This window comes from Zootoca vivipara, chromosome Z2, assembly GCF_965207765.1.
Source record: "Zootoca vivipara chromosome Z2, rZooViv2.hap1.1, whole genome shotgun sequence".
NCBI classification, from domain to species: domain Eukaryota; kingdom Metazoa; phylum Chordata; class Lepidosauria; order Squamata; family Lacertidae; genus Zootoca; species Zootoca vivipara.
The window spans coordinates 47,013,320-47,029,156 of NC_142585.1; the positions used below are offsets into that span (position 1 = coordinate 47,013,320).

Here is a 15,837-nt window from a genome sequence, read left to right on the forward strand (position 1 = left end):
CTCCACAGGCTTTGCCCTCCATGGTTCGGCAGCTGCATGGCACTGAGATAGCATGAGGGGCCCCACCATAAACCAAAGCAGAATCCAACAAATGACCCCCAGAGACACCTTTGGAGTGCAAACCTCTTCATTTAATATCTATGTCTGTCTTATGTATTACATGTGTTTTATTATATGTGTCTGATTATGCTCTTCTTATTATAATTATTATCATTATTTATACCCCGCCCATCTGGCTGGGTTTCCCCGCCACTCTGGGCGGCTTCCAACAAATACCAAAATACATTAAAATATCACAGATTAAAAACTTCCCTACTGTGTTTTCCCCTTTTTAATACGTAGCCATAAAGTAAGCCATGGCAGCATTTTTTAGGAGTTGCTATATCTAAGACACCCCCCGAAAATAAGACATACCTCTCATACCGTGTACAGCGAGACCGCCGAGCGCCCCGGCCAGCCAGCAGGACCCAGCCAGCCAGCGGGGCCTGGAACCAGCTGCTGCAGCGGCAAGCCACCTGCCGGAACAGGCGGCTGCAGAGTGGAGCGCTCCGCAGCACCGAGCACTCAGAGCGCACAGCAGCGCCGGGCGGAGCGCCCAGCCACCCGCCTGGCCTCTTCCTGGCCCAGCCGAGGAGGCCTGCAGCCCCGCCGCCAGAACAGGCGGCTGCAGAGTGGAGCGCTCCGCAGCGCTGAGCACTCAGAGCGCACAGCAGTGCCGGGCGGAGCGCCCAGCCACCCACCTGGCCTCTTCCTGGCCCAGCCGAGGAGGCCTGCAGCCCCGCCGCCAGAACAGGCGGCTGCAGAGTGGAGCGCTCCGCAGCAGCGAGCGCTCAGAGCGCACAGCAGTGCCGGGCAGAGTGCCCAGCCAGCGGCCTGGCCTCTTCGTGGCCCGGCCGAGGAGGCCTGGCCTCTTCGTGGCCCGGCCGAGGAGGCCTGCCGCCCCGCTGCCGGAACAGGCGGCTGCAGAGTGGAGCGTTCCGCAGCGCCGAGCAGCACCGGGCGGAGTGCCAAGGCAGAGCGGCGAGGCAGAGCGCATGGCCCAAGGCAGAGCGGCGGCGGGAGCCCTGCTGGCCCCTTCCGCGCCGCCGGAACATTGTGGGCCGCATGGCCCAAGGCAGAGCGGCGGCGGGAGCCCCGCTGGCCCTGCTAGGGTGACGGGCGGCGGCGGGAGCCCTGCTGGCCCCTTCCGCGCCGCCGGAACGTTGTGGGCCACATGGCCCAAGGCAGAACGGCGGCGGGAGGCCCGCGGGTCCTTCTGCGGTGCCAGGGCACGGACGGCAGCGGAAGCGCTGCTGGCCCCTTCCGCCCCACTGGAGCGGCGTGGGCTGCATGGCCCGCCGCCGGAATTTTGTGGGCAGGGAAGCGGGAGGCAGGCAGGTGGGCTGGGCGATGGGCCCGTGGCTGCGCTCGGCGGGGCCGGTAGTGAGCTCAACGCTGGCCTGCGCCGGCCTGCGCCAGGGGCTCCGGCTCAGTCCGTTGCCGGCGCACGGTGCCTCGTCGTAGCCGGGATCTGGGTCATGGTTAGGTGAGTTCCCTCCCCTCCCATAGCGGCACCCAGGACGAGGCTGCCTCTGAGCATGCACAGAGAGACACCCCCTTCACATCCCCCCCACCAGTCCAGTGCCGGGGAAAAGGGGTCTTGGAAAGCCGGGGTGGGTTTATAGCTGGGGATGGGGTGGTCTCTAAGCATGCACAAAGTGCCTCCCTCACCGCTGCTTTTGCTCTTTTTTCCGTGTCTCTTTTTAAAAGAAGTTGCTCCCCAGGGTGGATCCATAAAAAAAATCGTAATAAAAAATTAAGACATCCCCTGAAAATAAGACACCTTGTGTTTTTTTGAGAAAAAAAGTTATAAGACGGTGTCTTAAAAAGGGGGAAACACGGTAAACAGGGCTGCCTTTAGGTGTCTTCTAAATGTCAGGTAGTTGTTTATCTCCTTGACCTCCAAAATGAGTCATAGAATCATAGAATCATAGAGTTGGAAGAGACCACAAGGGCCATCCAGTCCAACCCCCTGCCAAGCAGGAAACACCATCAAAGCATTCCTGACATATGCGTGTCAAGCCTCTGCTTGAAGACCTCCAAAGAAGGAGACTCCACCACACTCCTTGGTAGCAAATTCCACTGTCGAACAGTGGACAATTGTCAAGTGTCTTCCCCATCTTGTCCTCTGTCGTCTCCTTCTCCTTGTGCCCTCCATCTTTCCCAACATGAGGGTCTTTTCCAATGAGTCTTCTCTTCTCATGAGGTGGCCAAAGTATTGGAGCATGTTTGTAGCTTCGAGAACACTGTCCAACCATCTCGTCCTCTGTCGTCCCCTTCTCCTTGTGCCCTCCATCTTTCCCAACATCAGGGTCTTTTCCAGGGAGTCTTCTCCTCTCATGAGGTGGCCAAAGTCTTGGAGCCTCAGCTTCAGGATCTGTCCTTCCAGGGAGCACTCAGGGCTGATTTCCTTCAGAATGGATAGGTTTGATCTTCTTGCAGTCCATGGGACTCTCAAGAGTCTCCTCCAGCACCATAATTCAAAAGCATCAATTCTTTGGCGATCAGCCTTATGTATGGTCCAGCTCTCACTTCCATACATCACTACCAGGAATACCATAGTTTGAACTATACGGACCTTTGTTGGCAAGGTAATGTCTCTGCTTTTGAAGATGCTGCCTAGATTTGTCATTGCTTTTCTCCCAAGAAGCAGGCGTCTTTTAATTTCGTGACTGCTGTCACCATCTGCAGTGATCAAGGAGCCCAAGAAAGTAAAATCTCTCACTGCCTCCATTTCTTCCCCTTCTATTTGCCAGGAGGTGATGGGAGCAGTGGCCATGATCTTGGTTTTTTTGATGTTGAGCTTCATACCATCTTTTGCTATAACTATACGGACCTTTAACTATACAGTTATTTCTTGCTCGGAAATAACCAGAGCTATTTCTTGATTTGCGGTGGGGGTGGGGAGGAGGGAGACACTTGACTTATTTCTGAAGCAATCAAGCACCTGCCAAGGGAAGGGCAGCTGCCACAACTAGTTAAGTCACTCTTGAAACAGAACATAACAACAACAGCAGCAGCAGCAGTAGCTGCAACAACAACAAGCGCCACTCACCTGGTCTCCAGGATGACCCGCTGGTCCTGGATATCCTTTCTGTCCCTGTTCAATAGAAGAAAAATTCAGGTAAATTGATTTTATGGAAAGATCTTTTTAAAATGCTAGAAGAATAATCGTGCATGGTTCAATGCGTATGAGCAAGGAGGCCTAGGGTAGCCTTTAGGGCAGGCATCCCCAAACTTCGGCCCTCCAGATGTTTTGGACTACATTTCCCATAATCCCTGACCACTGCTCCTGATAGCTAGGGATCATGGGAGTGGTAGGTCAAAATATCTGGAGGGCCAAAGTTTGGGGATGCCTGCATTAGGGGGATGACCTTTTTTACAACCTCATTTCCCTGTATCATAATTTGATGAGATTTCATTAAAGATTAGACAAAATCTGACTTTCAAAGAGATTTGATAAAAAAAAAAAAAACCTCACGCACAAAATGATTTTTAAAATTTTATTGATCCATTTTTGGCCCATTTTTGAAGTCACTGTAAGCAGATATAAAATTGAACCCAAGCTTGAGAGTCACATGTATACAACATTATATAGGGTCATCAAACACACAAGGAAGCTTTTTTTAGCTGCAGTAACAGTATAGACGCCACTAGAGGGCGATGTTTTGCTACCTCATAGAATCATAGAGTTGGAAGAGACCACAAGGGCCATCCAGTCCAACCCCCTGCCAAGCAGGAAACACCATCAAAGCATTCTTGACATATGGCTGTCAAGCCTCTGCTTAAAGACCTCCAAAGAAGGAGACTCCACTACATCCCTTGGCAGCAAATTCCACTGCCCAACAGCTCTGACTGTCAGGAAGTTCTTTCTAATGTTGAGGTGGAATCTTTTTTCTTGTAGCTTGAATCCATTGCTCCGTGTCCGCTTCTCTAGAGCAGCAGAAAACAACCTTTCTCCCTCCTCTATATGACATCCTTTGATATATTTGAACATGGCTATAATATTACCCCTTAACCTTCTCTTCTCCAGGCTAAACATACCCAGCTCCCTAAGCCGTTCCTCATAAGGCATCATTTCCAGGCCTTTGACCATTTTGGTTGCCCTCCTCTGGACACGTTCCAGCTTGTCAGTCTCCTTCTTGAAGTGTGGTGCCCAGAACTGGACACAGTACTCCAGGTGAGGTCCATACCAAAACACTGTAAGCTCCAACAGAGGTGAGAAAATGCCCACAGATTGTGCCCAATATCAGGAATAGAAATAGCTTACCTTCCTACCAGGTGATCCAGGAAGCCCTGTCAATCCAGGCAAGCCGACATCACCCTGTAACCAGAAGTATAAATTGCGTTGTTGTTGGTCTGACCTTCAAAAACCCTTCAAATCTTAGTTTTCTTTTTAAAAAAAAGAAAGAAGGGTGCCTAGGTCTCATGGTTGTGCAAGTGAACAGGAAGACCGTATCCACACCATATATATAAAGCTTTCTAATCTGACTTGTACAAAATTAAGTGCCTACCCTGTTTCTCCGAAAATAAGACATACCCTTAAAATAAGCCGTAGCAGGATTTCTAAGCATTTGCGCAATATAAGCCATACCCCAAAAATAAGACATAGTGATAGGCGCAGTTCTGGAGGGCGCCAAGGAAGAGGCTAGGCTGGACATGTAATTAAAAAATAAGACATCCCCTGAAAATAAGACACATAGCTGCCAAGTACCCCGTATTTCCCAGCAAACCCCCGTTTTTTCTTACCCTTTCCTGCTGGTCTCCCATTTGAGATCCTCTCCCGTTAATCTCCTTTCGTGTTAGTTCCAGCAAAGGTATTATTCGTCATTTATTTCTGTTCTCTTTCCCCCCCAAAAAAGCGCAGCAGCTTTGGGGCACCCCCCCCCCAAAAAAAGCAAAGCAACTTTTGCACTCCAAAAAAAAAACCCTCCAAAACTTTGGTCAGCAGCTCCCCCCAAAAAGCTCAACAACTCTGGGCACTTTGTGATAAATAAGGGGTTTTTGTTTTGTTTTGGTTAAATAATTAGTTTTTTGGTTTATTAAATACAGTTATATATTACAATTATACATTTTTGTTATTTAAACTATAAATATCGTGAAATTATAGGTTTTTTTCTCGAAGTGACACACCACCCGAGTTATGCTCGGTTTTTTGTGAATTTTGACACACCGAGCTCAAAAGGTTGCCCATCACTGTATTAAATGATAAATGCAGTTTTACCTTCTGACCATTCCACGCTTTTCCGGGAGATAGCCCAGGATCACCTTTTTGGCCCTGAAAAAGAGAAGGAAACTTAGCACAACTTTGGCTTGTGCATTGTAGTTCAACAAGACTATAGCAAAGAAAACACTTTTCCTCGAATGCTCTTCTTCAACTGATGGGTCAGGACCAGAGGTGGACAAATAGCCATGGGCGTACCCAGCGAGGGGCAGGGGGGCAGCTGCCCGCCCCCAGAACCAAAAAATAAAATAAAATTTAAATCGTCCTGCTTCACGATGGCCACGGAGTTGACTAGCCCTTGAAGAGTTCTCGGCGGCGCGGCAGCTGAGCTGGAGACGCGTCGCAAAGCCGTCCTTTCCTTTGGGGTTACCAGGGTGCCCAGCCTCTAGGGGGTGCCCCAGTGAGCCCTGCAAAGCAGGTCCCCCGCCCCCTCCCTCCCCGGCTGAATCCTGCAAGGCGGCGGCCCGAGTTGCGAGCAGCAGCCTTGGGAAAGCTGTTCCTCTCCCTTGGGCTCAGCTCTTTGGCCAGGGTGACCTCAAAATCCCGGGCGCACGGATCACCTCTGTGAGCAGTCAGTCAGTTTCACCTGGGCTCCGTAGCCCTGCCCACGTTCCCACTTTATGGCACCTCCCCTCCCATGCCCTGGCCCTGCCCCTGAACGACCATGGCTTGCCCCAACCCCCAGTTTTGATCCTGGGTACACCCCTGCAAATACCATCACCATCTTTGTTGTGCTGTTTAGTTTGGTTTCTTCTACGTAAGCAAGTGACACAGATCCAATGGAGGGGAAGTCCAAGAAAAATGGAGAAACAGAGATGGAGAAAGACTGGGGTTGCCACTCACTTAAGAAAATGACACCTTGGCTGAGACAGGGTGGGCTGAAACAGCGAAGAGGGTACTGCAGTGCAAATGCACAAGCAGAGCCAATTCAGCACTCCTGCCAGTATGTTTGCACCATGCTGTCCTCCCCATTGCCTTCCCTTCGCCTCCCCCGCCTAGACATTTTGTTCTGTACTGGAAATTCAGGACGGGGGTATGCTTAGCTGTGATTCCTGCACTGCAGGGAGTTGGGCTAGATGATGATCATCATCATCATAGAATCATAGAGTTGGAAGAGACTACAAGGGCCATCCAGTCCAACCCCCTGCCAAGCAGGAAACACTATCAAAGCATCCCTGACAGATGGCCGTCAAGCCTCCGCTTAAAGATTCTTGCAGCTCTCCAGGGCATCAGACAAGGGACATTCCCACCCTACCAAGAGATACCAGGATTGGAACCTGTGACATTCTGAGTACAAAGCAGGTACAGTATCTTAACACTGAGCTATGGCCCTTTCTCATAGGATTCTTCGCCATCCTTCACTTTGACGGTTAAATGCCTTTTTTGTACTGCAGGTAGATGTATTTCATAGAATCATAGAATCATAGATTTGGATGAGACCTAAGGGCCATCCAGTCCAACCCCCTGCCAAGCAAGAAACACCATCAGAAAACAATCTTACTCCCTCCTCTATATGACATCATTTGATATATTTGAACATAGCTATCATATCACCCCTTAACCTTCTCTTCTCCAGGCTAAACATACCCAGCTCCCTAAGCCATTCCTAATAAGGCATCGTTTCCAGGCCTTTGACCATTTTGGTTGCCCTCTTCTGGACACGTTCCAGCTTGTCAGTATCCTTCTTGAAGTGTGGTGCCCAGAACTGGACACAGTACTCCAGGTGAGGTCTGACCAGTACTCCAGGTGAGGTCTGACCAGAGCAGAAGACAGTGGTACTATTACTTCCCTTGATCTACATGCTATACTCCTATTGATGCAGCCCAGAATTGCATTGGCTTTTTTAGCTGCTGCATCACACTGTTGACTCATGTCAAGTTGGTGGTCTACCAAGACTCCTAGATCCTTTTCACATGTACCACTCTCAAGCCAGGTGTCTCCCATCCTGTATTTGTGCCTTTCATATATTTTTTTGCCCAAGTGTAGTACTTTACATTTCTCCTTGCTAAAATTCATCTTGTTTGCTTTGGCCCAGTTGTCTAATCTGTTAAGGTCATTTTGAAGTGTGATCCTGTCCTCTGGGGTATTAGCCACCCCTCCCCATTTGGTGTCTTCTGCAAACTTGCTCAGGATGCCCTCAAGCCCATTATCCAAGTCATTGATAAAGATGTTGAAGAAGACTGGGCCCAAGACAGAACCCTGTGGCTCTTCCCACTAGTCACTTCTCTCCAGGATGAGGAGGAGCCATGGATGAGCACCCTTTGGGTTCGGTCAGTAAGCCAGTTAGAAATCCACTGTATGGTAGCATTGTCTAGCCCGCATTTTACCAGCTTCTTTACAAGAATATCATGGGGCACCTTGTCAAAGGCCTTGCTGAAATCAAGATAGGTTACATCCACAGAATATGCAGGATAATAATTAACACTTCCAGTAGTTATTCACACACTGGGAAATTCTTACAGGTCTGGGGTTTTGAGTCTGGGCTTCTCCACGCTTACCCTTGGCCCTGTACTTTCTAGACATACCGGTAGGTCTTTCCCTGTCCGTGTCAGAGCACTGCCAACGCTGCCACCGCCACAGCCACTACTTTCCCCAGGAAAACCCTATTTTTGCCACTAGATAAGCGCAAACAACAATTCAGGTTTTCCTGTCCCTAGGAATTTCTTTTTAGCTTGCTAGAGCCAAAGCTGTATATTTGAATCTTGCTTTCCCCTCCGGCCCCTCTGTAAAAGTGGAAATTTTATCTTCAGCTTCCTAAACACGTGGGAAAACTAAAATGTGGTCCAAATCTTTGGAGCTTCTATGAAGAAAATGGCTATTGTACAAATATAAAAGGGTTCTTTTTTAAAATGAAATGAAAAGAAAATCAACCAGTGCTTTCCCAGGTGTTGGGGGGGGGCAGGTAGATGAGTAGTGATTCCTGTTAGTTTCCGTGCAATATCAACTGATATTGACCATATCAGAGGAGGGCAACCAAAATGGTCAAAGGCCTGGAAACGATGCCTTATGAGGAACGGCTTAGGGAGCTGGGTATGTTTAGCCTGGAGAAGAGAAGGTTAAGGGGTGATATGATAGCCATGTTCAAATATATAAAAGGATGTCATATAGAGGAGGGAGAAAGGTTGTTTTCTGCTGCTCCAGAGAAGCGGACACGGAGCAATGGATTCAAGCTACAAGAAAGAAGATTCCACCTCAACATTAGGAAGAACTTCCTGACAGTAAGAGCTGTTCGACAGTGGAACAGTGGAACGTGCTGCCAAGGAGTGTGGTGGAGTCTCCTTCTTTGGAGATCTTTAATCAGAGGCTTGACGGCCATCTGTCAGGAATGCTTTGATGGTGTTTCCTGCTTGGCAGGGGGTTGGACTGGATGGCCCTTGTGGTCTCTTCCAACTCTAGGATTCTATGATTCTATGATTCTAACTGCATCATCCTTCTAATTCCCACAAACTCTCCAACTTCTATCTTTGTTGGAAGCCGCCCAGAGTGGTGGGGGAAACCTGGCCAGATGGGTGGGGTATAAATAAATAAATAAATAATAGCCCAACATTCACACACACCCCTCAATCCGGGCCAAGAAAAGGAGATCTGTTAGTTGGGAAATAATTCTTGGACAACAGCTGCAGAGAGAGAGCACTGCTGATTCAGTACAGATATTGCTGCCCAAATTCTGAATGACGACTGACCGGCTTTGCCAAGTGGTAAAATGAAGTCATGCAGATAATTCCACTTTGCATGCAGCTGCTATCAGAGCTGACGTTTCTATCGGAGGCATCCTCATCGCAAGCCTCGGAGCAAATTGCAAGCTCCATTGAAGAGCAGGGAGCGGCCCGGAAATGTCCTCAAACTTTGGAAGTTGGAGGTAGTCCTCTCACAAAAGCAAACCTCCCGATTTTGAATTTGATTTGGCATATGTGCCAATCAAATGAACAAAAGCAGCCATCTGTGGTGGATTTAGCCTACCGAAACCCGGCTTGTTTTCTGCTGCTCCAGAGAAGCGGACACGGAGCAATGGATTCAAACTACAAGAAAGAAGATTCCACCTCAACATTAGGAAGAACTTCCTGACAGTAAGAGCTGTTCAACAGTGGAATTTGCTACCAAGGAGTGTGGTGGAGTCTCCTTCTTTGGATGTCTTTAAGCAGAGGCTTGACAACCATATGTCAAGAATGCTTTGATGGTGTTTCTGTCAGGAAGTTCTTCCTAATGTTGAGGTGGAATCTTCTTTCTTGTAGTTTGAATCCATTGCTCCGTGTCCGCTTCTCTGGAGCAGCAGAAAACAACCTTTCTCCCTCCTCTATAAGACATCCTTTGATATAATTTGAACATGGCTATCATATCACCCCTTAACCTTCTCTTCTCCAGGCTAAACATACCCAGCTCCCTAAGCCGTTCCTCATAAGGCATCATTTCCAGGCCTTTGACCATTTTGGTTGCCCTCTTCTGGACACCTTCCAGCTTTTCAGTATCCTTCTTGAACTGTAGTGCTCAGAACTGGACACAGTACTCCAGGTTAGGTCTGACCAGAGCAGAATACAGTGGTACTATTACTTCCCTTGATCTAGATGCTATACTCCTATTGATGCATCCCAGAATTGCATTGGCTTTTTGAGCTGCTGCATCACACTGTTGACTCATGTCAAGTTGGTGGTCTACCAAGACTCCTAGATCCTTTTCACATGTACCACTCTCAAGCCAGGTGTCACCTATCCTGTATTTGTGCCTTTCATTTTTTCATTTATTTATTTTTTTGGCCCAAGTGTAGTACTTTACATTTCTCCCTGTTAAAATTTATCTTGTTTGCTTTGGCCCAGTTGTCTAATCTGTGAAGGTCATTTGGAAGTGTGATCCTGTCCTCTGGGTGTGTTAGCCACCCCTCCCAATTTGGTGTCATCTGCAAACTTGCTCAGGATACCCTCAAGCCCATCATCCAAGTCATTGATAAAGATGTTGAATAAGACTGGGCCCAAGACAGAACCCTGTGGCACCCCACTAGTCACTTCTCTCCAGGATGAAGAGGAGCCATTGATGAGCACCCTTTGGGTTCGGTCAGCCAGCCAGTTCCAAATCCACTGAATGGTAGCATTGTCTAGCCCGCATTTTGCCAGCTTCTTTACAAGAATATCATGGGGCACCTTGTCAAAGGCCTTGCTGAAATCACGATAGGCTACATCCACAGCGTTCCCTTCATCTACCAGGCTTGTAAATGAAGGGAAAGCTGTGGATGTAGCCTATCTTGACTTTAGCATCGTCAGCACTGACTGGCAGCAGCTCTCAGAAAGGAGGCTTTACCAGCCCTACCTGGAGATGCCATTGGAGATTGAACCTAGGATATTCTGCCTCTAGGCTATGGCCCTTCACAGCCCCTGGAGAAAGTCTAAATCACTGTGCAATTCAGACCCCGCCCAAAAGGAAAAAAGGAAGGAACTTTAAGAGGCACGTATGGATGAAGACACAATTTTTTTAAAAAATGCCCAACTGCTACTAAGATGCTCTGGAGAACAGCATCCTTGGAACAAACCCACAGCAGCCACACCCCTCTCAATTGCTGTCAGAGCTAATTAAGCTCCCGCTCTCAATTAGGCACTGAAGTGTCCTGTTTTTAACCTACACCTTGCTAATTGAGCAGGCAACATCTCCTCACATCTCCTCACTTGCTGATGCACGCCCAACAGAGAAAAATTAATCGACACCCTTTGCTTTCCCCAAACAATCTGATTCAGAAACTGTGTGCGTGCGTGTGCAAATTTGTGTTCACAGAGTAGATCCTTTTTCGTTTCTCCTCACCCCTGCTCTTTTACATTATGTTTGCTATATTTTCTAGAATTAAAAAAAAACCTACAGCGATAAATCTTTCTCTAAATCAGGGCATACTTCTTTTCTGTGTTTTGTTTATTACAGAGGCAAAAGAAGTGGGACTTGCAGTAACATGTTGCAGTGCAGAGTGCTCCTGTCCTGGGGTCGAGCTGGCCAACTCTGAGACTGGTGGGGTGGAAGCAGAGCTGGCCCATCCACAAGGCAAGGTGAGGCAATTGCCTCAGGCCACAGGATCCACAGGAGCAACTGATCCTGATGTGGATATTTATTTCCCCCTTGTTCCTATTGTCAATCTTAGAATCATAGAATCCTAGAGTTGGAAGAGACCACGAGGGCCATCCAGTCCAACCCCCTGCCAAGCAGGAAACACCATCAAAGCATTCTTGACATATGCCTGTCAAGCCTCTGCTTAAAGACCTCCAAAGAAGGAGACTCCATCACACTCCTTGGTAGCAAATTCCACTGCTGAACAGCTCTTACTGTCAGGAAATTCTTCCTAATGTTTAGGTGGAATCTTCTTTCTTGAAGTTTGAATCCATTGCTCCGTGTCCGCTTCTCTGGAGCAGCAGAAAACAACCTTTCTCCCTCCTCTATATGACATTCTTTTATATATTTGAACATGGCTATCATATCACCCCTTAACCTTCTCTTCTCCAGGCTAAGCATACCCAGCTCTCTAAGCCGTTCCTCATAAGGCATTGTTTCCAGGCCTTTGACCATTTTGGTTGCCCTCTTCTGGACACGTTCCAGCTTGTCAATATCCTTCTTGAACTGTGGTGCCCAGAACTGGACACAGTACTCCAGGTGAGGTCTGACCAGAGCAGAATACAGTGGTACTATTACTTCCCTTGATCTAGATGCTATACTCCTATTGATGCATCCCAGAATTGCATTGGCTTTTTGAGCTGCTGCATCACACTGTTGACTCATGTCAAGTTGGTGGTCTACCAAGACTCCTCAATACTTTTCACATGTACTGCTCTCAAGCCAGGTGTCACCCATCCTCTATTTGTGCCTTTCATTTTTTATTTTATTTTTTGCCCAAATGGAGTACTTTACATTTCTCCTTGTCAAAATTCATCTTGTTTGCTTTGGCCCAGTTGTCTAATCCGTTAAGGTCATTTTGAAGTGTGATCCAGTCCTCTGGGGTATTAGCCACCCCTCCCAATTTGGTGTCATCTGCAAACTTGCTCAGGATGCCCTCAAGCCCATCATCCAAGTCATTGATAAAGATGTTGAATAATTTGGTCCAGGGCTGGGTATTCAGGCTTGTGATTTTTGCTTCAGATTCTACTTAGGGAAAGACCCCTGAAGACCCTTGTTTTCCTGTTCATTCTGCCTATCATCAACAGCTCGCTTTTCATGTTGTCTCCACATTCATTTCTGCCGTTCCGTGGCAGAAAATCAGAAAACCAGATAAATCAATCAGATGGCATAAACAAAAGGAGCCAGATGGGAGGATATGTGAGCAGGCCACCCCCAACACAGCTACTTGGAAAGTGAAATCCTGCTCAGGAGCTATTTTAGGACTGGTTCAGGACCATTTTTCCTTCAGGTTTTCTGCAGACTGACATTTGTTCTGATTCAGCAGTAAACAGTGGGTTTTCCTTGTGAAAGTGGCAAGCCAAAAAAACACAAAAAGCTATCAGACCCATAATAACAGAATGACACAAAACACTGGAAATGTCAAGTTGGTGGTCTACCAAGACTCCTCGATCCTTTTCACATGTACTGCTCTCAAGCCAGGTGTCACCCATCCTGTATTTGTGCCTTTCATTTTCATTTTTATTTTTGCCCAAGTGTATTACTTTATATTTCTCCCTGTTCAGATTCATCTTGCTTTGGCTGACAAAGGGTGGTGGTGCAGCAAACCCTTTGCCGTAATGGACCTGCCCCCCCCCCCCCCCAGGAACTGAACCTACAGGTACAAAGAAACATAGAATCATAGAATTGTAGAGTTCAAAGGGAACCCATGGGTCATCTAGTCCAACACCTTGTAATTGAGGAATCTCATCTAAAATATACCGTACATGGCAGGTGGCTACCAAAACTCTGCTTAAAGACCTCCAAGGAATGAAAGTCCACCACCTCTCATGGGAGACTGTTCCATTGTCAAACAGCTCTTACTGTCAGAAAGTTATTCCTGATGTTTAGTGAGAATCTCCTTTCTTGTACGTAGAAGCCATTGGTTCAGATCCTAGCCTCTGGAGCAGGAGAAAACAAGCTTGTTCCATCCTCCATGTGATAACCCTTTAAATATTTGACAATGGCTATCATATCTCCTCTTTTCCAGGCTAAACATACTCAACACCCTCAACCATTCCTCATAACCTTTGAGCATATTGGTCGTCCTCCTCTGCACATGTTCTAGTTCGTCAATATCCTTAAATTGTGGCACCCAGAACTGGACACAGTACTCCAGGTGTGGTCTAACAAAAGCAGAATAGAACAGGACTGTTATGCCCCTTGATCAGAACACTATACATCTGTTGATGTAGCCTAGAATAGCATTAGGGGTTTTTGTTTGTTTGTTTTTTGCTGCTGCATCACACTGTTGACTCATGTTAAGCTTGCAGTCTACTAAGACACCAAGATCCTTTTCACGTGTACTACTGGGAAGCTGCTCTGCAGGACATATTCAGGAGAAGAAAAGGCTAATATCATATTTTAAACCGTATTTTAATTTAATTGTTTTTTCTGTTATGTTTTGCTGTGATTTCAGTGTTGTTAGCCACCCTGAGCCTGGTTTTGACTGGCGAGGGTGGGGTATAAATAAAACTTATTGTTATTATTATTATTATTATTATTATTATTATTATTATTAGGCTGTAAAGTGCAGTACTCCTTGCTCCAGACTGTAACAGGTTGGTGAAAGCAGCCCTATTTTTTTTTAGTTCTGGATGCTCCCCCCCCCCAAAAAAAAGTATTTTATTTTATTGTCTGTTCAGGATTTTCACCCTAAGCGATTGTGAGAGCACCATTTAATCGTCTAGCTCAATAACACTTCCTTTCGTCTCTCCCACCTTGTGATTTTTCTGTCTTATATTATTCTATCTGCTGATTGATTGATTGATGGCCTTCTATTGTACTCTTCTATTATATTTTGTTTTAATATGCTATTTGCCACGTTAAGGGGGTTTTGGACTGAAAAGCCATATATAACAGCAACAACATCTATTTGGTGGAGAGGTGCACACAGACACACTTGCACGCAGAACTCATTACTGTGTGCCCATATCTTTGGGCAGAAGCAACTCAATTCTTGGGAGAAGTTGACACCATATTATAAACCTAGTTTTTGAAAAGCTTAGTGAAAACAATGTTTGGCATTGTTTCTAACACATCTTTTTAATTTTTAACTCTAGTTTGATATCTAGAAAAGTAGCCCGTGTCAATAATTTGGGAGTAAAATTCCATTAAAACCACAGGCTGTTATTCTGGAGCAGGGGTGAGAGGACTTGCCACCCTCCACACTCCATCTCTCATGAAGTTCTGAAGTTTTTGTGGCACTTTACAAGTAATTGTCTCTTGTTCACAAATCAGACAAATGATGTAAAAAATTTCTTTGAAACAATTGTCCCCAACGCGTTGTATGCGTTATACTATCGTTATCAACAGCACTGGTTGCTTTTTTCTTATATTATAACTTTCCTGGCATATATTCTAGCTTTTCTTGACCATAGCCTGGCATGCTATGGTCCATGGGGTCACGAAGAGTCGGACCCGACTAAACGACTAAACAACAACAAGCTTTCTTGGCAGAGGCAACCCGGAGGCGTGTCCTTGCCAGGCACCAGGGCGGTTCTTTGCCCTGCGCCCCGAGGGCTTTCCCGGCCCTTCGCCCTGCGCATCCCGCAGCCACAGCGGCCTCACCTCCTCCAGGACGCGCCCTTGGTGGGGGCGTCGTGGTAGTTGGCAGCGGGCTCCCTAGCATTTTCCTGGCATCAATTCCTGATCCCCACTTCCCAGCTTGGCGGGGGGGGGGGCGTGCAACACTCAGGACTCAGGAGCTGTTTGGCGGGAGGAAGGCGGTGCAGGGGGCGAGGCTGGTGCCGAGGGGCGGAGCGGAGCCCGGCTTCCTCCTCCTGCTCCTGCTGCTGCTGGGCATGGTGGGGCTGGAGCTGCTGTCGGAGTAGGGCTAACGTGGACGGCGGCAGGCGGCGGGTGGGGGGCAGGCTGGTCAGCGCCCCTCCATTTTTTGCGCTCTAGGCAATGGGGTAGTTTGCCTAAATGGAAGCGCCGACCCTGCTGCCTTCACTGACTTACTGATACCACTTGCTCAGAGAAACTGGGCTTTCTGAGAGATTTCATGTGGAGTTTGCAGGGCCAGCAGCATCAGAGATGAAAGCTTTCGATACTGACTTGTAAAACCAATCGTTTTTTTAATAAAAAAAAAGGCGGGGGGAATCCTACACAAAGAAACATGATCTGGAAGTCATCAACAAGAACATAAATTACAAAAGGGCTACAAGGTAGTGGACTGGGTTTTAGCCCCCCCCTTTTTTACGACCTCACTTTTTCAGACTGTATAACAGCACTTTTAAATTCAGAACAGCTGTCACCCGCCAACACATCTTGACCGGCTAATTCTTAATCACACAGAGGCAGCAGGCCAGTTTAGTGGAAAACTTCCCCCACCTCTCTAGAACAGGGGTTCCCAAACTAAGGCCCGGGGGCCAGATGCGGCCCAATCGCCTTCTAAATCTGGCCCCCAGACGGTCCAGGAATCAGCATGTTTTTTCATGAGTAGAATGTGTCCT

General features: G+C 47.5%; 1 protein-coding gene across 2 annotated transcripts in view; it reads right to left on the reverse strand.

Annotated features, from left to right (window-relative positions):
* The window catches only part of LOC118084239 (uncharacterized), a 281,031-nt gene that overhangs the window by 223,846 nt on the left and 41,348 nt on the right, over window positions 1-15,837 (reverse strand). For both annotated transcript variants that reach the window (XM_060270659.2, XM_060270658.2), the window contains exons 6-8: window positions 5,264-5,317; window positions 4,310-4,363; window positions 3,095-3,139 (exon numbers count right to left, since the gene is read on the reverse strand). In XM_060270659.2, the coding sequence (XP_060126642.2) occupies window positions 3,095-3,139; window positions 4,310-4,363; window positions 5,264-5,317 (153 nt within the window). The remainder of the gene's footprint in view (window positions 1-3,094; window positions 3,140-4,309; window positions 4,364-5,263; window positions 5,318-15,837) is intronic.